At 37.6% G+C, this 21,580-nt stretch overlaps 1 protein-coding gene across 1 annotated transcript in view; it reads left to right on the top strand.

The window, feature by feature from the left end:
- The window catches only part of LOC124613376 (peptide transporter family 1-like), a 189,164-nt gene that overhangs the window by 120,309 nt on the left and 47,275 nt on the right, over positions 1-21,580 (top strand). The window contains exon 8 of the mRNA XM_047142077.1: positions 839-1,006. Coding sequence (XP_046998033.1) covers positions 839-1,006 — 168 coding nt within the window. The remainder of the gene's footprint in view (positions 1-838; positions 1,007-21,580) is intronic.

Raw genomic sequence — 21,580 nt, 5'->3', positions numbered from 1 at the left:
GCATGTCCTTTGTCCCTCTGTTTCCTCCACTCTACTGCTTTTAGGGTGGAGGTTTTAATTTGTTGCAGAGTGGCTGGCTTCTCCTTTTTATTCTCATGGTTAGCCAGCCATGTTATGTCGTTTTAATCTCTTCCATCTGTTTCTTGCATTCCTGTGGTTTTCTTCTCCCCTTTTTTCCATTTAAGTGTTTGTTTCCCTTCTGTTGTTCTTTGATTTTTACTTTCTGTCGATTTTGTGTTGTCAGTCTCACTTGTTTTATTCTTGCCCTTGTTGCATTGTTTTATTTGGAACAAGGGACTGATGAACTAACTGTTTGGTCCCTTCCCCCCTCTTTTAAACCAACCTTTACATAAAGTCTTCAATAATGTGTCCTGCAGTTAGGTCCTGGGTTTCCTTTGTACAACTCTTTTGTTGCAATCCCTATTTAAATTGCTGTATTCAGTAGCCCTTATCCTGTTTTCAACATTCCAAAAGTAGAAATGGAGAATCTTAAAATTTTCTGTTCCTTGTGGTACTTAACTGTTCACATAAGAGGTAAATTTGCATTGAAGCATCAGGAGACAAAGAGAGAGACTCACTGACAAAGGAAGAGAAGCCATAATTACCAACTTCATAAAATTATTAATATAAAATTATAATGATTATTTGTAGTCATCAAAGAGAATTAACCAAAATGTAAAATATTTCTTCTTCTTTCTTGTGAAAATATTTAATCTCTTAGAGCTGTAAAAGTTCAGTAAACATATCTTAAAAATTAATTAATCTATCTCTTTACATTAATACAAATAAAGTAGCAAAACTAATACTTCATTTTGAATGTTGTATTCTTGTCTTCCAGTATGCTGTTAAAAGAAGACTGGAATCTAAAGTCCTTTACACTGATCACTGGCTGGATGCAGCTATTGAAAAATACAGTGAGAAGTTAATAGATGATATGAAAATTGTGTTTGGAATTTTTTTTCTATTTATTCCAGTTCCATTATTTTGGAGTTTATTTGATCAACAGGTAACAAACTGAATATATTATTCTTATGTGTGCTCTTAGAAACAAAACATATTTATTGCAATTTGTTGCATTGTAAACTGTGGGTGATGCAAATGCTAAATAGTGCCCAAATCTCTGGTTGGTGTCCAGCCAGAGAGTACACATAACAACACAGCTTGCAACACCTGAACGAGACAACATGGTTGGTTTCTGAAACATTGTGCATAAAAATAGAATCAACAACTCAATTGAACACCTAAAAGCACCACAAAGCAGAACCAGTTTCATGAATTGGAGCATGTAATGTCCAGACATTCTTAGTTGATGCAGTCTAAGACAAACATTACACCAGATGCAACTGTGTGGACTCTTGAGACCATAATCACAAAATATCAGTAATAGAGAAATAGGAGTGTAGACAACATCCTTAAAATTGTTGACAGGTAAATAATAAATAATTTATTCCTGCCCACCTGTCACTTTATCATAAAAGCATAACTTACACCAGTACTGTCTGTTACTCTCAGTATCAATCCCACATAATGTGGCCTGATGTCATAAGGTCTTTTTAAGTAACTTTTTGCTGGCATCTAATCAAAGTGTTGCTGAGCTAAGGTACTGCTAGTTGCAACTTACACACTTGGCAGTTACTTTCTTGAAGTCATTCTCCCACCATGGGAAAAACTGCCTGGATTTATGCCAACTCCCATGAAAATCGGGGGAAGGATTCTGTTATGTAAAGTGTCTGGCGATATCAAATCAAAATGGAGTGTAGATGGTATCTTGAGACTGAGGGGACATATAAGTGAGAGTTGCAGCTGTATTTGGTTATATACATGTGTTTAAAAAAAAAAAAAAAAAAAAAAAAAAAAAAAAAAAAAAAAATGGGCACTAATAAGCCAGATGGCAAGGTGTGCTGGTCCTCAATGCACGTAACATTAATAAGATTATTGTATCAGTACAAACACGCCCAGACAATTTAGAGGACCAGTTTATGAAATTCCATGATGCTAAATTTCCTTCTTTAATTGATCCCTGGTTCTCTTATTGGCAAATAAAACTACATGAAGAACGTCGGAAGTATACCACCTTTGTATGTGGGGCAGGAGCTTCGAATTTCAACTATTACTGTTTAGATTGAATGTAAGTGCACCTGTATTTATCTCTGTTCTGGACAAAGTGCTAGGACCCATACTTTTGAGTAAGGTAAAATTTTTAGGACACATAACCTCTTTGGAAGGCATACTGCCAGATCCTCAAAAACTTGGTGCCATTATGAACTGCCCTGCTCCTCAAAACAAGAGGCAATTGAAGGCATACTTAGGCCAAGTCTTCTCAAGGTCTGGGTGCATGCCTCTTTCAAATGGTAGAAGAAGAGGGAAAACTCATTCCTAAAGTAATTGGCTTCACCATCTGCACCTTATCTGAAGCTGAACATTCATATTCAGCTATGTAGTTGGAGGTTGTGGCTGTAATTTGGTCCTTTAAAAAGTTTGAATGTTTCCTTTGTTGTAAACACACAAAAGTATACCATGACCATCAGTCCCTATTGTTTCTGTTAACTTGTCAATTCCTACACCAACATATAGCCAGGTGGTGTTTGTATCTTCAAGAATTCGATTTTGAAATAGTGTACATAAAAGGAAACCAAAACATAATTGCTGATGCTCTTTCTCAAGTACCACAAGGCTTAGAGGAATTTAATGATCTCTTAGAGCAAGAAGGTGAAATAAGAGCTATGTTGATCAAAACACTCCGACCATACTATGTCCACATGTGTAAACACATGGAGCAATTACAGCAGGAAGACACACGCTGGAGTAAAGTACGAGTGAAACTTAATGCCAAACAGTGATGAAAAGTTAAAAAGGTTTTTCACTATTCACAAAGGTGTTCTGTTTCATAGGATCCATCCTAAACAAGAACAATGGCACATGTGTTTGCTAGAGAAATGTGTGGATTATTTTATCTCGTACACACGCAATACTTAGTGTCATTATGGCATTGCAAGGTACACTTACAAAATAGGTAAATATTATTTCCCCAACCTTGCTCGAAGAGTACTACAGGTGTTAAGCAAGTGTGTTGTCTGCTAGAAAACAGAACATTCCAACATCTCCAAACAGATTGAATTACATCCCATTTGCAGCTAAAAAAAACCTCTAGAAAAGGTATCTTTGGATGTGGCTGGACCCTATCCCAGAGGTAAGGATGGCATAATGTGTGTAGTATGTCTGTATGATATTTTCACCAAATACTTAAAATTATGTGCTGTGCAGAACACTACACTTAGTTCAATTACAAGACAAATCAAAGAGGATTATTTTTAAAAAGTAGGAAAATCAGAGGTCATGTTAACAGATAATGCCTCATATTTTGTTGGATGTAAATGGAAAGAGTTTGTAGAGTCCAACCAAATCAAACACATTTTACAACCCAAATTTCATCCCAAAGCATTCCCCATAGAAAGGGTGTTTAAGGAATTCAACAGGTTTGTGAGGGCCTATATACCTCATAACATATGAAGTGGATTGAATATGTCACCCCCTTCTCACAAGTTGTTAACCTTCCTCATACATCAACTGGACTTACACCAAATGAGCTGATCTTGAATTGCAAACAATTAGTCGACTGGGAAAAATCTTTGCCCAAGGTAACGATACAGGAATTATCATTGGTGGATAAAAATATGACAAGCATTAATCAACCTTGAAATCTGGGCTAAATACAGGAAAGGAATTTATGACAGAAAGTTGAAATGTACAACACAGTCTTATATAGGACAAAAGGTGTTACTTGGAACACATCCCAAATTCTCTATAATTGGAAAACTGAACTGTAAGTGACACCTATTATACACCAGACCATACTTATTACTAAAATCCCCTACCCGGGAGTTACAGATTGGTACGCACACACAGCTAGAGACATAGGCCTATACCCACACAAAGACTTGAGACCATCTATATATTGAAGAAGGGCTGCTTACCCTCTAAGTTGTATATATGTATGATATTAGGCTGCTGGAAAGTCACATTCCAGAGTTTATGTTGTTAGTTGTTAAGGAAAATTTTTGTTAGTATTTTTTTTATAAGTCAAATGTGTAAACAGTAAACAATATGATGAGTGGTTGTAACAAGGAAGAATTTTACTTTTATGTGTCTAGAGATGATGATACTCTAAATACAATGCTTTGCCTTACCCGTAGCCCAGTTGTAAACAAATAAATGGACTTGTGAAACACATGGTAGCATGCAGTGCCATAAACAACTTGCTACAGCACATGTGGTATCAGAGTTCACAGTGCATGCACATTGGGAAGCAAGTTGGTCAACATACCACAAACATGTGCATGCCAGACAGGCACAGCTGCAAGTGTTGGAGCATCCAAAACAAACAAACAAACTTGATGAGCTACAGTCCGCACTAGCATTTGTAAAGGTTATCGAATAAACAGAGACATAGAAAATTAAGGGAGAGACTATACTACAACTACGACTATCTGCACAATACACACATACAAAGATAATCTAAGGGATTATGTGCACAGGAAAGGGGCGCTAAACTAAGAGATATTTACTTAATCTGCACTACTATGTACATTATACTTGTATATGTACAATATTTACAAATTTAAGTATTGAAAGTGCATGCACTATTTATACTTGATGGATGAGAGAAGTCTTGCTGAAGGTAAATAAGTGAATACAGTATATGTAGCAAACTGGATAAGAAGTCGCACCACGCCACTAATGCACTTCATCTTTCAGATCTATAAGGTAAGTAGAGATGCACACATGACATGAAAACATGAAATAAGTTTTGTGATAACACGATGCCATCAAACCACTATACACTTATCTATGAAGATATAGATTTAAGTTAGTATCAAGTTTTTTCTTCCAAGGAAGAATGCATCGACAGGTCCTAAAGCGAAGAAAGATAAATGCTTGTTGAGTGTTGGGTATCATATAAACACAAGAAAGGCCTGCACCGCAAGTAAATATAGTTGCAAGTTTATGATACATATCAATGTGATAGTGTGAAAGCATGTGAAGAAGAAAACAGTTGCAGTATGTTACATATTATGGTGCTGAACTGAGGTTGAGTACTATGAAATGATGAAAGGGCCGAAACATAACTACTGTGATTGTCAACTACCCGTGAAAGTGTCAAACACCTGAATTACATTGAAATTTTTAAGCACGTTTGTTACCTATGTAAACATTGTTCTATCCTCATTATATGTATCATATTGTATTGATGATACTATTCTGTAAACCTCAGCACATGAAATGGTTTTCCTTTATATAACAAAAATAATAAAGTAAATATTGAGCTCACTTTTAAACACTGAATAAGTATTTATACAATTGGTATCATCAGATTTGAGTTGTGCTTAATAACAACAAACTATTTTGTCCTTGGGATCACAGTTAAGTCTATTAATGAGACGTAACTGAGCACATAATTGCTTTTCCATGGAATTTCTAAAACCCTGTAGTGTGCAGATCCTTTCTGGAGAATGCTAGAGAGGCGAGACCATGCTAGTTATCTGAGTGGCGCATAGTATCTAAATGTAGTGACTGTTGTTTGCTGCTTCTTTGATTCTTTTTGAATTAATGAATATGCACTGACAAGAAGTCACTGTAAATTGAAATGAAATGCATGCCAATTTGTGCTGTAAATGAAAACAGAATCTATTATTGTATGAAGATTATATGAAGCATGTATAACTAAATGAGAGTAAAATGTTTACTCATATAATAGGAATCAAATAATGTAATGAAAATGAAATCAGATAAAATGTACTAAAACCAAATGACAAGTAGTGACCCTATATATAAAAAGGGGAAACTGTATGAAAGATGCTCAAAAATGAAGCACAGAAACATACAAAACCTGACTGCAAAGTGTTAAGTGTACATGTGTCAAAACAACACATGGGTGTGCACGTGGTAAACTAAAAATGGCAATACTTCATGTGAAATGAATTTTCTGTGCTCAACAACATCGTAAAAGCAGCGAGGAACGTACCTTGTTGATAGGTGTCGGTTGTACGGCTGGTCTCTTCACTGAATAAGTGAGAGCAATGAGGTGAAACAAATTCCTTGGTTTGCTCATATGGAAACCAATTGTCACCGCATCGAAGATTTCACAAAGGATCATGTTGCTGAACACGAGCTTCAGGAATTTGTGCACTGAAAGCTGCTGTGAATGCATGACATGGACATTTGGGCCTCGTACTGGACATGTAAGCATGAACTGTGATGATAATGGACATTGAGCTGCGCATGCATATTTTTCAAGCTAGATACTGTGTGGATACTGACTAACAATAATGGGACTATGCAGTTACAGTATGCACTTTGTTAGGAGAGAAAATGTATCGTAAATCTGTTGATTGCTTCAAACCTTGCAATGTAAATACAAAAAGATGTCTCTCTCTCTCTCTCTCTCTCTCTCTCTCTCTCTCTCTGTATGTGTGTGTGTGTGTGTGTGTGTGTGTTTTAAAAGAAACTGACATGCCCATATCAACTGATAACCATTCATGGTAACACCATTGACTGAATATAAAGGCTATTCCCATGCCAGCCAGGATTATCAGACCTCAAAAAGGGAAATAAGCTCAGCCACTGTGCACTTCCGTATGATGTCAGTGCACAGTGGAGGGGAAGTTGTATTGAATCATATTATTTTTCTTTCTTTTCTTTTCTTACATATAAGCTATATGTAAACTGAATGAGCTATAAACCAGGGACACTGCCAGAGGTAAATTAACGAGCTGTTTTGTGGCAAGGATAATGTTTTGATACATCATTAAATATCTGTGTGAAACAAAGTAAGAAATATGCTCTTCAGTTTATTAATTCATGCATCCTCACCCTTTTGTTTGTTTCACGAAGTGGTAGCATACGGACGTATGCTTGGATCCGTTGTACCAGCATTGTTAAAAATGTGTATTTTAACAATTAATTAAAAGTATTATAAAAAGTTATTAGAAAAGGAATATTTATTCGAACAGCTATAAGTTGAAATCCTATCTGTTCATCATTTCACTTGCTGCCGAGATCCTCCATCAAGAGGTTCAGTGCAGACAAGAATAATTCACGTGGTATCTGGAGAAGCGTTCGTGCATTGACATTGTCACACTCAAGACTAAACACAATGGAACTAACGTGAACTTAATGACTCAGACTTGATAGGGACCTATTGAACTTGGTGTACTTATACTAAAAATATTGTGCTTCATTGACAGATTGACAGTTTCAGTTGTTGCAGTGATTATTTGGTATCACACACAACTGAAAGCAGCAGTACATAATGCAAATTATGTTTATTGACCTTGAATGTAATGATATTAAAGTTCTGTTGAGATTGGTATCAGTTAAAGTTCACCCAAGATTGTGCACATATTCATAAATTACCTTCAGATTTTTTCAGCTATTCTTTCCAATCAATTTTTCCAATTATTCCAGTAGTTATTAATCCATTTCTATTTCCACATCTCTATTCATCATGCTCTTATATGAGTGCTTCCATAACCAAGGTAGCTGAAGTGTTTGGTGTTTCAAGAGGCACACATATAGAGAAAGTATAAAAACATAATCTGCTAAGTCACAATGCAGATGAAAGTGCGTGTTTAGTGACAATGAGGCGTGGTCATTGAAAAGGACTGTGATGAAAAATAAGATGAAGACAGCTGTAAAAGCCATGGCAGAACTGTATGTTGTACTTGCAAATCCTGTCAGCATTAAATCAAAGTGAAAGGAGCTCCATTAGCAGGGAATTACAGGGTGATCTGGAGTTACAAAACTGCTCATCATTGATGCAAATGCTTTTAATAGAAAATTGTGGTGCTGAAACCAGAAAACCTGGAGTAAGGAGCAATGGGAGAATGACATTTGGTTGGATGGGTCTTATTTCACTGTTTGCAACTTCTGAATGAGTTTACATCGCAAGAGTGAAATGTGACAGGAGTGTGATGACAATTTGGGCAGCCATATCATGGTGTTCCATGGGCCCCCTGGTGACTCTGCAAGACTGCATTGTTGCCAAAGATTATGCGATTGATTTGTCTGATCAGGCCATCCCATGGTAAAATGTTCATTCTGCAGTAGTGATGCTGTGTTCCAAGATGACAGGGTATCTGTTGACACACCTCACATCATTGAGGACTTGTTTTGTGAGGACAAGGATGAATTGTCATATCTCACGTGGCCACTACAGTGACTGAATCTCAATATTATTGAGCTCCGATGGTTGACTTTTGAGAGAAGGGTGCATGATCACCATCCACCTCCATCATAGTTACCTGAAGTTGCCACTATTTTGAGGGAATAATGGTATAAGATTTCCTTGAAAATCAAATAGGACCTGTATTTATCCATCCAGAGGTGACTGGAAGCTGTTTTGAATGTGAACCATTTTCATACACTGTATCAGACATGGTAATGAGTTTTGTTTTCAGTGTTTCCAAATTTTTTTCCACTGTCAGTATGTACAGGTCCAACAGCAGCATAGAAAAACTGCTACACCCCTGTCTTATACCCTTTTTAAACTGAGCATTTCTCTCTTGGTTTCCCATTGCTATTGTTCTCTCTTGATTCTTGTACATACTGTTTATTATCCACCATTCCCTATAGCTTATACCTATTTTCTGATAATTTTGTACGTCTTGGATCATTTTACAATGTCAGATAGTTCTTCTCAGAAGACAACTCCTTTGACAATCTCTTGATTTTTCTCAAGTTTTGCCTCTATTACCAAACACAATATTAGATCTGAGTTGCTGATGCCATTACATGATTATCATTCAGTAAATCATCAATTTTCTTTTCCTTTCTTCTGTATATTATTCTTTTCAGCAACTTGTGTGGATCGGCTGTTAATCTGATTGTGCAACAGTTCTAGATTCATCTGCCTTAACTTTCTGTTGGATTGTGTGACTGATATTGTTCCAAAAGTTCTGTGGCATGACTTCTGCCCCTTAGATCTGCCCCAAACTTAAATAATCATTTTAGAATTTTGGTGAGGACTGCATCCACAGCCTTCATAAAATTTTTGAATGAAATCATTCTGCTTTAGGCTGTTAAAAGTATTATTTATTGTGATTTCGGTTTTGACACATGGTCATTGTCAAGTGTTCTGAAAGCTATCAGTCAGTAAATAAAATACACATAATTACAAACAATGGAAAATGCAGGATGGAATGTAACAATATTATGGAAACGATACTTGCTACTCACCATATGGCAGAGATGCTGAGTTACACATAGGCACGAGAAAAAGATTGTTGGAAAGTGAGCTTTCAGCCAGCAATGCCTTCATCGAAACTAGACGACGTATACACACACACTTATGCAAACACAACTCACACACACATGGCCACAGTCTCTGGCATCTGAGTCTGACTTCAGCCAAAAACTGATTATTTTCATTATTGTCTTGTAAAGAATATGATGAGTTTTAGAAGATCATGGTACTCCAGTGTTCTAAATACTGGATTGTTAAAAATCTAAAAGACAGTGCACGGAAAGTACTAAAATCCAACCTACCATTGAAAATGAAGAACCAGAATGTCATCTTGTACATGAAAGTAAAGAAATTTGTCAATGTGTCAGTAAGTAATAAATACTTTGAGATTCTGTAGAAGTTGAATCGCTGCGTAGAAAGAAACAATGCCATCCAGCAATACTTACATATACCGTTCTGCCAAAACAAAATATGGTTATCAAAGAAAAGAAGAAAGATGTGACTGTCTTGGGGAAGTACTTTGAAATTTCAGATGCTGCAAAGGAGTTTTACAAAGATCTCCTAGACAAATAATGTATAAATGTAAGACAGAAAACTTGACATTAACAATGAGACTGTAACATATAATACTTTTCGTTATACACTTCATCATTTATTACTTTATGTAGCATTGATGATAATAGTAATGATATATGTTAAACAATTGTGTTAAAATAGTTATAATTGTTATTATTGTATTACGCCATTTTATTTCTATTATTATTGTTTGTGTATTCTCAATAAAGTTAAAACCTATAAATTAAAAAAATGCAATGAATAGTAATGTATCCAAAAATATGAATTGTAAAACAGTGAATGCATATAATAAACACTAAAACACATTAAAAAATTAATTGTAAAAAAATTAAAAAGTTATTCAGAACTAAAAAAGGCAAAATAACTGATGTCAGCAATTTGGCTCTAGCTGCGAGAGACTGTGGTCATGTGTGTGTGAGTTGATTTTGCATGCGTGAGTGCATGTGTGTATGTTGTCTAGTTTTGACAAAGGTCTTGTTGGCTGATAGCTGACTTTTCGACAGTCTTTTTGTTGTGCCTTTCTGCGACCCAGTTTATCCACTAAATGGTGAGTAGCAATTATGATTTTCATTATATTTATACCAGCAATAATTGTATGCAGTTATCAACTTTCGAAAGAAAAAAAAAACCTGAAAAAATCAGACCCTAATATAGTATTACAAAAATTAAATTTGAATGTCAATGGCATCTAGTAATCACAACTGCAAATTGCCACAGAACAACCCAATTGCTACAGAACACCCGACCAACGATAGAAAAAGGAAATGTAGAGGGCGGAACACGTTAACTGCAGTGAAACTAGTGCATGAATGCTCTGTATGCATTCAATAGTTTATGCAGTACAGTGTTTTAGGAAGGTTGTTGTGGGACTGATTAATGTGTCATTTCATGTGGTACAGCAATGTGTGGAAGGTATCATTTGAGTGCTTACGATCTTGAACGAGCAGAGGATGGTTTAAAGCTGGTCAGAGTGTCACTGTTGTGGACACGGTAATGGATGTGTCCAAAAGTGTTGTCTTGCAGTACAAAAAGGTCACTGGGGGTGGAAATGGTGTGCAAAAGCATGGCTGTGGTTATAGATGGGCCACCACACCACAAGAGAATTGAAATGGACCAGACATCTCACTCCTAGGCAGATAAATTCAGACCTTGCAGTTGCTACTGGCACATATGTCTCTGCCAGAACCATTCGGCAGCTATTTAATCAATCTGATTTGTTTGCTCAGAAACCTATTAAATTCATCCTGCTTCACGATACCATCATCAAGAAAGTGTTTGTTAGTGTAGGTGCAAGTTGGTTGGGGTCAGCAACAGTGGTCCAGAGTGATATTCCCTGACAAATCCCATTTCACTGTGGCAAGTGATTCTGGCCTTCAGTTAGTACAGAGAGAGAGGTGAACACATTACACACTACAGAATGTTCATGAACTTCATTCCTATGGCCTAGTTGTTGTGGTGTAGACAGGCATTATGCACAGTGGCTGAACATGGCTGCATATATTTTGCCCGAAGTATAATTACAGCACAGTGATGTTGCAGGGAGATTATTCTGGATCATTTCCATCTGTATAGAGCACCCAAATTTCTGTTTATGAATGACAGTGCCTGCCCGCAATGGACTGCTGAGGAAAGTGAAGATATTGAACATATGAAATGGCCTTCGCACTTCCCAGATATAAATCCTATAGATCACGCCTGGGATGTTCTTGATGGACATTTTCTCAATGAATCCCCTCCTCAAAGGGAGCAAGAATTCAAAACCATCTGGAGAGGGGAACCAGGCAATAATCCTCAAGCACCACTCAACAGTTTGGTTCCAGCATGAATTACAGGTGTGAAATGAGCGTTAGTGCCAAAGGAGGGCATGTTCCTAGCTGAGAATCTGATAGCAACCGTTATGCTGAGGGTCTGACCTGTGTCAAATATGAACATTATTTATGTCTATTGTCCTGCTTTACCATGTAGTGAAATCTTTAACATTTTTCATTATAAATACATCACTCCTCTTCTGTTAGGTATGTACTGTGTTTCATGTCATCCTGTCCAACAATGTTTTTGTTCCTTTTCAGTTGTCAAGCAGTGTGTGTGTGTGTGTGTGTGTGTGTGTGTGTGTGTGTGTGTGTGTGTGTGTAATTTCACACACATCAGTTTTACACAAACAGTACTGTACATGACTCGCCAGTCAAAACTTGAGTATCTTGTGGGCGGAGCCCCAGTTGCTATCTGCATACTGCTCTTGACTCTGCAGCTTTGAACTCATGTCCCCACATCTCAAAGGCATCAGTAAACTTGCCCTGCTTAATGCAAAACATGCTGCTGATAGTTACAGACTGCTACATTGTTCTCCCAGTTCCAACCAGCAATGTCCAAAAGCACAAATTAAACATTTTTCCTCTCTGGTGCAGCTTCCTTTACTTCTTACATATAGATTTTTTATCTTAGGCATGATGCATTATGTTTTATTTTTTACTGTATATTCTTTACAGTTATCCACTCTGTATACTTTCCTGTGTCCTGTTTTTCAGTAGCCATAGTTGTGATCTGTTTTTTTTTTTTTTTTTTTTTTTTTTTTTTTTTTTTTTTTTTTTTTTTTTGTGACCATAGACTGGTGCTCCACAAATGTCATAATTTTCCTACACATAGGTTTATTTAGGTAGTCATACATCAGTATGATTTAGTTTTGTATGTAAGTATTTTTTGGGAATAATGGACATCTTCCTGGACCAAAGAAAGTGTCTAAATCTTTGTGAAGATTATTCTTATTTCTAGAATTGACTCCATGTAGTGAACTGTTGGTTTGAAAAAGAAATAAGTTTTTAATGATAAATTTTGTTAAGGAATAAATATATTGGGCAGCAGTAGTTTGTATTCCTAATTCCCTAAACAGATCTCTGCAGAATGTTCTTGAGTTCACACCACATATAATTCTTACTACACATTTTTGCTCTCAGTAAACTATAAGTTGGTGTGATGAGTTACGCCAGAAAATAATTGCATATGACATTATGAAATGACTTCATGAATGAAAAGTATACTAGCCTTTTAATTTTTAAATCTCGTATGTCTGACAACATTTGCGTTGAAAATAGAGATTTGTTTAGATGCTTCAGCAGTTCTGTGGTACGTTCTTTATAGTTGAGTTTATTATCAAGCTGTAGTCCCAAGAATTTAACACTGTCAATTTCTTTATCTGCATGTCACCATACCTACGGCTTATACTGACAAAGAATTGGCTAGGAAGCATTTATTGATATCCATGAAAATTTCATTAACTGATCTTTCTAAAATAATACTTGATTTGCTCTTTATTGCAATTTTTATATCGTATGCGAGCGAAACAAACTTCGCATCTGGTAATATTACAGATGAAAGATCATTGATATGCACAGGAAAAAGTAAACACTCTACGATGGAACCTTGTGGGATGCCATGTATAATTAGATCCAAGTTACATGTTGCCTAACAGGTTAATACAATCTTAATACAATCTCTCCCTTACACCCTTTGTTTCCTGGCAGAGAATAAGGGGTTTGAATCATTATGCACCATTTTCTGTTACACAGTTCTAATTTACTTGAAAGGATATTGTGATTTACCCAGTCAAATGACTTTTTTGGACAGATCGCAGAATGTACCAGTAGCCTGTGATTTATTGTCTGATGAAGTAAGTACATTCTCAGTGTATGTCTAGCTAGCTTTCTGAATATAGGAATCCTATAGAAGTCCAAACAATATATTGTTTTCGGGTGGTTAAGAAGATGATTGCATATTACATTTTCTAAAATTTTTGAGATTGCATGAAAAAATTTGCTAGCTGTCTTGACATTTTATCATAACCACCCAATATTTTTTTTTTAATTTTCAAGATTATTCGGTGGACATTACTTTTACTGAGTGTCATATATTTATGAAGTTATTTGTAATGACTAGCATGAGATATTCCAGGGCAGCATCTTCTGAACCAGACAACTCCATCTTTCTAGTAACTATATATATATGAAGACAGTAACTGTTCTCGAAAGAACAGAATACTGTTGATGACCGTGCAGCTTTTCCCTGGAATAAATGATGACTAACTGAAACCCTCAGCTGCCGACAGGTGTTGTTGATATATAGCTCAGATGGATAGAGCGTCTGCTGTGTAAGCAGGAGATCCCGGGTTCGAGTCCCGGTCGGGGCACACATTTTCAGCTGTCCACATCGAGGTATATCAACAACACCTGTCAGCAGCTGAGGGTTTCAGTTAGTCATCATTTATTCCAGGGAAAAGCTGCACGGTCATCAACAGTATTCTGTTCTTTCGAGAACAGTTACTGTCTTCATGTATATAGTTAAAGGGTACCCAGCCATTGACCTTTGTCTGTGCAAATGCGCACAGGTTGCCCAAACTCTCACGGGAATCGTCAAAATGTGCGCGAGTAATGAGTGAATGGGCAAATGTCTATAAGGTACATTACATATGTAGAATTGTGGACAGTTGGGAATGTGAGTCTCACGGGAAGCGTGCAAGGGATAAGTCCCTGCAGTCACGCTTTTCATCTGTGTCCTCGGTGGCTCAGATGGATAGAGCATCTGCCATGTAAGCAGGAGATCCCGGGTTTGAGTCCCGGTCGGGGCACACATTTTCAGCTGTCCACATCGAGGTATATCAACAACACCTGTCGGCAGCTGAGGGTTTCAGTTAGTCATCATTTATTCCAGGGAAAAGCTGCACGGTCATCAACAGTATTCTGTTCTTTCGAGAACAGTTACTGTCTTCATGTATATAGTTAAAGGGTACCCAGCCATTGACCTTCGTCTGTGCAAATGCGCACAGGTTGCCCAAACTCTCACGGGAATCGCCAAAATGTGCGCGAGTAATGAGTGAATGGGCAAATGTCTATAAGGTACATTACATATGTAGAATTGTGGACAGTTGGGAATGTGAGTCTCACGGGAAGCGTGCAAGGGATAAGTCCCTGCAGTCACGCTTTTCATCTGTGTCCTCAGTGGCTCAGATGGATAGAGCATCTGCCATGTAAGCAGGAGATCCCGGGTTCGAGTCCCGGTCAGGGCACATATTTTTAGCTGTCCACATCGAGGTATATCAACAACACCTGTCGGCAGCTGAGGGTTTCAGTTAGTCATCATTTTTTCTAGTAACTGTTATGAAATACTTGTTAAAAAGTTGTGCAACACTGCACACATTTGTTACTTACATACCATTTACTCCTAATCCTATCTGCTCCTCTTCATCTCTGGTTTACCAGTCTCCTCCTTCACTATATCCTATGTTGTCTTTATTTTGTTATCTGATGTCATCATCTTCTTCTCATGTTGGTATTATTATCTACAATATTTTGCCTTTTAGAGAGCTACAGCATCAACATCATAGCTGATCAACAGATACAATTACCTTTTTGTTTTACTAGATACCTTTATTCCTTGAATAATCCATGTCGTCTTTGTAGATTTTATCTAATATGGGTTAGTTTTGGGGGAAACAGGATTCAAATAAGTAAGAGTGTTGTATTTTTCAGTGTCAGGAACACTTTGTATGTAATCAATTTTGGGCTTACTGACCTCGTACACTCAGTACATTTTATATCTTGTTCAGGAATAACATTTAACAAAAAAACTGCATCTCATGGTCTCAGGAGCCATTGGCTATTGGTTTTGTAACATAAATTTGTTCATTAGACCTTTCTACAACTATATTATCTATGGCTGTGTGTGAGCAACTAGTTGACCTAATTGAGAAGTGTACGGTAGGGTTTAAGTTTAATGACATTGTTACTGATTTGTAATAAATGCTTACTGTAAGAATATTTAAGAGAATACAGATTAAAATCATCAGTGACCATTATTTCTATGTTTTTTGCTGCTAAATAGGCCATACAATTTCAAGATTATCAATGAAAATATTAAAATTACTTGCAGGTGCTCAGTTTTCTTTTGTGAAGGATTTACTGTGAAATTCTGCTATTGTCACACATGATTCTGTATGCTGCCCTAGGCAAAATTTATGGATGTCTATGTTCTTAAATGTTTAACAATTCCTGATGTATGTGGCAGCTCCTCCTTTCTCAGTTATTTCTCCCCAAAGTGAGATGCTAACCTAAACTTTAAGACATCTATACCAGTAGTCACGTGATGTTCAGAGAGGCAGCTTATGTCAACTATTTTCCTGCAATAAAGATAATTGTAGTTTATTATCGACTGAGATAAAACTGGTTGGAAGTAAAATTTCTGTTGTTACTGAAAATCCTTAACCAACAGCTGTCTGTGCTGATGCGATATACCATATTATGTTGTTTAGTTTCTTTTTACAAACTGAACTGTTTCAAACTTAATCTCTCGTAAAAAGTTACTTCTTTCAGTCCTAAAAAAAGACAGCTTTAAGCACTAGTATTTTACGCTTCTAATAGCGTCCTCCTGTTCCCCTTACCTCAAAATTTTCTGATATTAGCCCAACCAGTTTACCCTTCCCTATCATGTTGAGGTAAAGGCCATGTGTCTAGTATAATACCATCTACTGACATAGTCAACTGGAACTGTGCCAACATGTGACACTGCATGGCTGTGCCATTTCCAAATTAACTCTCCTCACAGATGAGTTCAAATGAGCTCAGTCACAGTCTCTCAGACCGGATACCAATTCATCATTGATGTATCTTGATACTGATGCAGTATTTATCAGGTCACACTCTATATTGTACCCAGGATCTCTGTCAGTACTGTTGCCCAGCCCAGCCACTATAATCTCGGTCTCTTCCATGGTGAAGACTTTACAGAGTGATCCTAAATCCTCTGTCATCTGTCCCAGACTAACATGAGGATTTAAAAAGAATGATGACCTGGTATTTTGATGCTAGTTCAACCTGCAGAAGTTGGCCAACACCTCTAGCATGAGGGATGCCTGACAACAAGACTTATTTCTTTTTCCTGCTTCCTTGTATTCATATTTTTAATGTATTATTGAAAGTTTGTTGTGCCCTGTCTCCATTACATCTGCGTGATGCTCATCATTTTCTTAATGAAGCAACAAGCCAATCTTTATTGTATTACATTCACCAAAAAACTGTCAGATGAAGTTCAAAGCCTGTTTCTTCTATTACCTGTTGCCACTTCCCACTACCCCTGTCCCTCCTTAACCTGTCCAGGTCTTTCTTAGCCTTGTCTAATTTAGCCTGGAGAGCAGAAAAGTTTCCCTCCTGTTCCACTATCTTCCTGTTTCTACTACATATATGACAAAGCCATTGAAGAGCCTCATTTTCTTCCTCAATTCACACACCACTACAGTCAGTGCAATGAAAAATTTACAGCACCCATCACAGTTCTGCCACAAGCCAGGCAATCTTCAACTGATGAAAGTAATACCTTAGTAAGAATAAGCCAAGTACGTTACCTATAAACAAGAAAATACAGTTACAAAATAGTGACCTACACCTATGTAAAGAAATTACTAATGATAAGTTTCTGAATCAAACAACTTAAAATTGATAATATGTTCCAGAAATATAAACTAAATAATGAAGGGAAATGTGCTACTTAAATTGCTGGAAAGAGAAAAAAGTTTACTGCACCAAAACATAAACAAAAATATGACGACAATCTGACTTTACAATCGTTCTGTGTGGAGTAAGACGTAAAGAATACTCAAACCTTTAACAGCAAGCCTTAAAACACACACACACACACACACACACACACACACACACACACACACAAATACACATTTCTACTGAAAAAAAATGAGCGTACAGCATTGTGGGCCGAGAGTCCCCTATTTGGGGAAGTTTGGCTGCTGAAGGCAAGTACTTATTGCATTCAACACAACATTGGGCGATTTGCACATTGGAGATGGGGTTGAAACAATGATGAGGACAACACAACACCCAGTCCCTGAGCGGAGAAAATCTCCTGCCCCAGTTGGGAATCGAACCCAGGCCCCTTCGCAAGGCATTCCACTGCGCCGACCACTCAGCTAATGGGGGTGGACACATTTCTTCTGAGTACTTTGTACAAAACTAGCTGTCACTACAGTCTGGATTACTTATCTCTTTGTTTTCAAACTGATAATAACTCTCACATAAATCAAAGTTACACTACTGGCCATTAAAATTGCTACACCAAAAAGAAATGCAGATGATAAATGGATATTCATTGGACAAATATATTATTATACTAGAACTGACATGAGATTACATTTTCACGCGATTTTGGTGCATAGATCCTGAGAAATCAGTACCCAGAACAACCACCTCTGGCCATAATAACGGCCTTGATACGCCTGGGCATTGAGTGAAACAGAGCTTGGATGGCGTGTTTAGATACAGCTGCCCATGCAGCTTCAACACGATACCACAGTTCATCAAGAGTAGTGACTGGTGTATTGTGATGAGCCAGTTGCTCGGCCACCACTGACCAGACATTTTCAGTTGGTGAGAGATATGGAGAATGTGCTGACCAGGACAGCAGTCGAACATTTTCTGTATCCGGAAAGGCCCGTACAGGACCTGCAACATGCGGTCGTGCATTATCCTGCTGAAATATAGGGTTTCGCAGGGATTGAATGAAAGGTAGAGCCATGGGTCGTAACACATCTGAAATGTAATGTCCACTGTTCAAAGTGCCATCAATGTGAACAAGAGTTGACCGAGATGTGTAACCAATGGCACCCCATACCATCATACCGGGTGATATGCCAGTATGGCGATGACGAATACACATTTCCAATGTGCATTCACTGCGAAGTCGCCAAACACGCATGCGACCATCATGATGCTGTAAACAGAACCTGGATTCATCTGAAAAAATGACGTTTTGCCATTCGTGCACCCAGGTTCGTCGTTGAGTACACCATCGCAGGTGCTCCTGTCTGTGATGCATCATCAAGTGTAACCGCAGCCATGGTCTCCGAGCTGATTGTCCATGCTGCTGCAAGTGTTGTCGAACTGTTCGTGCAGATGGTTGTTGTCTTGCAAATGTCCCCATCTGTTGATTCAGGGATTGAGACGTGGCTGCACGATCCGTTACAGAGATGCGGGTAAGATGCCTGTCATCTCGACTGCTAATGATACGAGGCCATTGGGATCCAGCATGGTGTTCCGTATTACCCTCCTGTATCCACCAATTCCATATTCTGCTAACAGTCATTGGATCTCGATAAATGCGAGCAGCAATGTTGCGATACGATAAATTGCAATCGCAATAGGCTACAATCTGACCTTTATCAAAGTTGGAAAAGTGATGGTACACATTTTTCCTCCTAACACGTGGCATCATAACAATGTTTCACCAGGCAATGCTGGTCAACTGCTGTTTGTGTATGAGAAATCGGTTGGAAACTTTCCTCATGTCAGCACGGTGTAGGTGTCGCCACCGGCGCCAGCCTTGTGTGAATGCTCTGAAAAGCTAGTCATTTGCATCTCACAGCATCTTCTTCCTGCCGGTTACATTTCACGTCTGTAGCATGTCATCTTCGTGGTGCAGCAATTTTAATAGCCAGTAGTGTATAATTATGGAAACTGTGTTCACTATGAGCACTTTCAATATTAATAGATATTGTACTTTTCAAGAGTAGGTCACTTATAGTGTCTTTCTTTTCATAAAATATTAATTAATTCTGTTGTAAATTTAGTTTGTCAAAGAATAGAAAGACCAGAGATCGTATTATCTTTATCTTTCTTGTTGAAGTCAGTATTTCAGTCATTTTCTTTTTTAGAATAAACACCTTTGATTCAAATATTCACAGTTTTATAATTGAAAAGAAAAGGTTCAGAATGCTATTACTTTCAGAAAATTCAAACACTGTTAATACTTTTTGTTAAATAACAACTTCATATTCCTTTTTTTGTCACAAAATACATCACAGTCTACAATATTTGCCAGCATGGCTATACAAAAAGCAAACAATGATTCTTTTTTCTCAGTGAATTTTATTATTAAAATTATTATTATTATTATTATTATTATTATTATTATTATTATTATTATTAATTGGTACAGAGAATCTGAACAGTTCATTATTTCATAAAATCATAATACAAGAACTATTAATGACAGAAAGTGTGGAACAGGACAAAGTTGCTTTTTGGGATATTTAGTTACAGCATCAATTTTTTCTCCCTTACCAGAAAAGATGCAGGTTATACAGCAAATATTTATTTGAAATGGAGAATGGCGAAAGGAAGGAAAGGGATGGGTGGGAATTTGTGACTTCCAGATGCACAGGGCCTTAGAGTAATGCAATGGTAAAAGTTGAAAATTTGTGATGGACCAGGATTCAAACCCAGATATGCCACATCTCATGGGGTTGGGTTGTTTCGGGGAGAAGATCAGACAGCAAGGTCATCGGTCTCATCGGATTAGGGAAGGACAGGGAAGGAAGTTGGCCGTGCCCTTTCAAAGGAACCATCCCGGCATTTGCCTAGAGCGATTTAGGGAAATCACAGAAAACCTAAATCAGGATGGCCGGACGCGGGATTGAACCGTCGTCCTCCCGAATGCGAGTCCAATGTGGTGGCCACTGCACCACCTCGCTTGGTCCACATCTCATGAGCAGTTGGCTTAACTGCTTTGGCCTTTCAGACATGGTCCCTGACTGACTCAAATTTCCAACTTATCAATTGCTGCAATGCAGTGTCCTCCATCCATTAACCCCCTCCTCACAAATTATAGATTCTGTAGGAGTTCGGATGATTTTAGTGCATCCACACTGCAACAAAAGTCAGAGAGCCACCATGCTCTTATAGAAAAGTATATACTTATACAGTAAACGGAACTTTTTACTATGCACCAGTGATTTTTGGGAATAGTCAATTTTTACCATCAACGTCCACCAGGGACAGTAGAATTACAAGAACCTCTCACAATAACACTTGCAGGCACCAGAGCTAAGCAGAGCATCTTTTGGTTGCTAAAAACACAACAGGCTTTCAAGACAGTGAAAGAAAGTGTAGTCAATGCAACACTAAAGCACATCCCTTTCCCTCAGCACCTTTGGCTGGTGTGGTAGATTGCATTCAAATGACAATAAGTGCAATTTTGCAAGAACATATTTCATTGATAGCCCCTTGAACTTGTTTCCCAGGAATCTGAGGAAAAAAACTACTGTGCATCTGATAGAGCATTGCTAGCAGTTTTTGAAACTTTCAGGCACTTCCTAGCATCACTGAAGAGTAAGGATTTCACAATATTCACTGACCATAAACCCCTAACAATTGTTTTCAAGCAGTGTGATGAAGGCACTTCTCCAATACAGTAAAGGCAAATAGAGCTTATAGCACAATTCGCATCTGACATATGTCACTTGCCAGGAATAGAGAACAATGCTGCAGATAACCTTTCACATATAAACAATGTAGCACAAAGCATTTATTTTAATGAGTTAATGATTGCACAAGGCAATAACACAGTTGCAAGATTACCTACCACACAAAATGATTGACCTCCAGCTAGTGCAAGTGTCACTGCCTAATTCAAGCCTCAAAATTTGGTGCAACGTCTCAACAAGAAAACATTGCCTTTTTGCATTGGTGACTTACCACATACAAGCATTTCATAGTGTTCATCATCTGGCATGTCTGGGCATAAAAAACATGCCATAACTAATGGAAAAGGGTTTTGTGTAGCCTTTGGATGGAGGTTATTCCTACCACTGATATTTTGGACAATACAGCAGCAAAGACATTTTGAGTACATGGATAGCATGTCTTGGTTGCCCTATACAGGTAACAACTAATAGAAATAGTTTGAGTCAATTCTGTTCCAACAAATAGA

Source organism: Schistocerca americana, chromosome 4 (genome assembly GCF_021461395.2).
Source record: "Schistocerca americana isolate TAMUIC-IGC-003095 chromosome 4, iqSchAmer2.1, whole genome shotgun sequence".
Lineage (NCBI taxonomy): Eukaryota > Metazoa > Arthropoda > Insecta > Orthoptera > Acrididae > Schistocerca > Schistocerca americana.
Note: the sequence above shows the minus strand (reverse complement) of the source record. Positions and strands in the feature narration are given on the sequence as shown.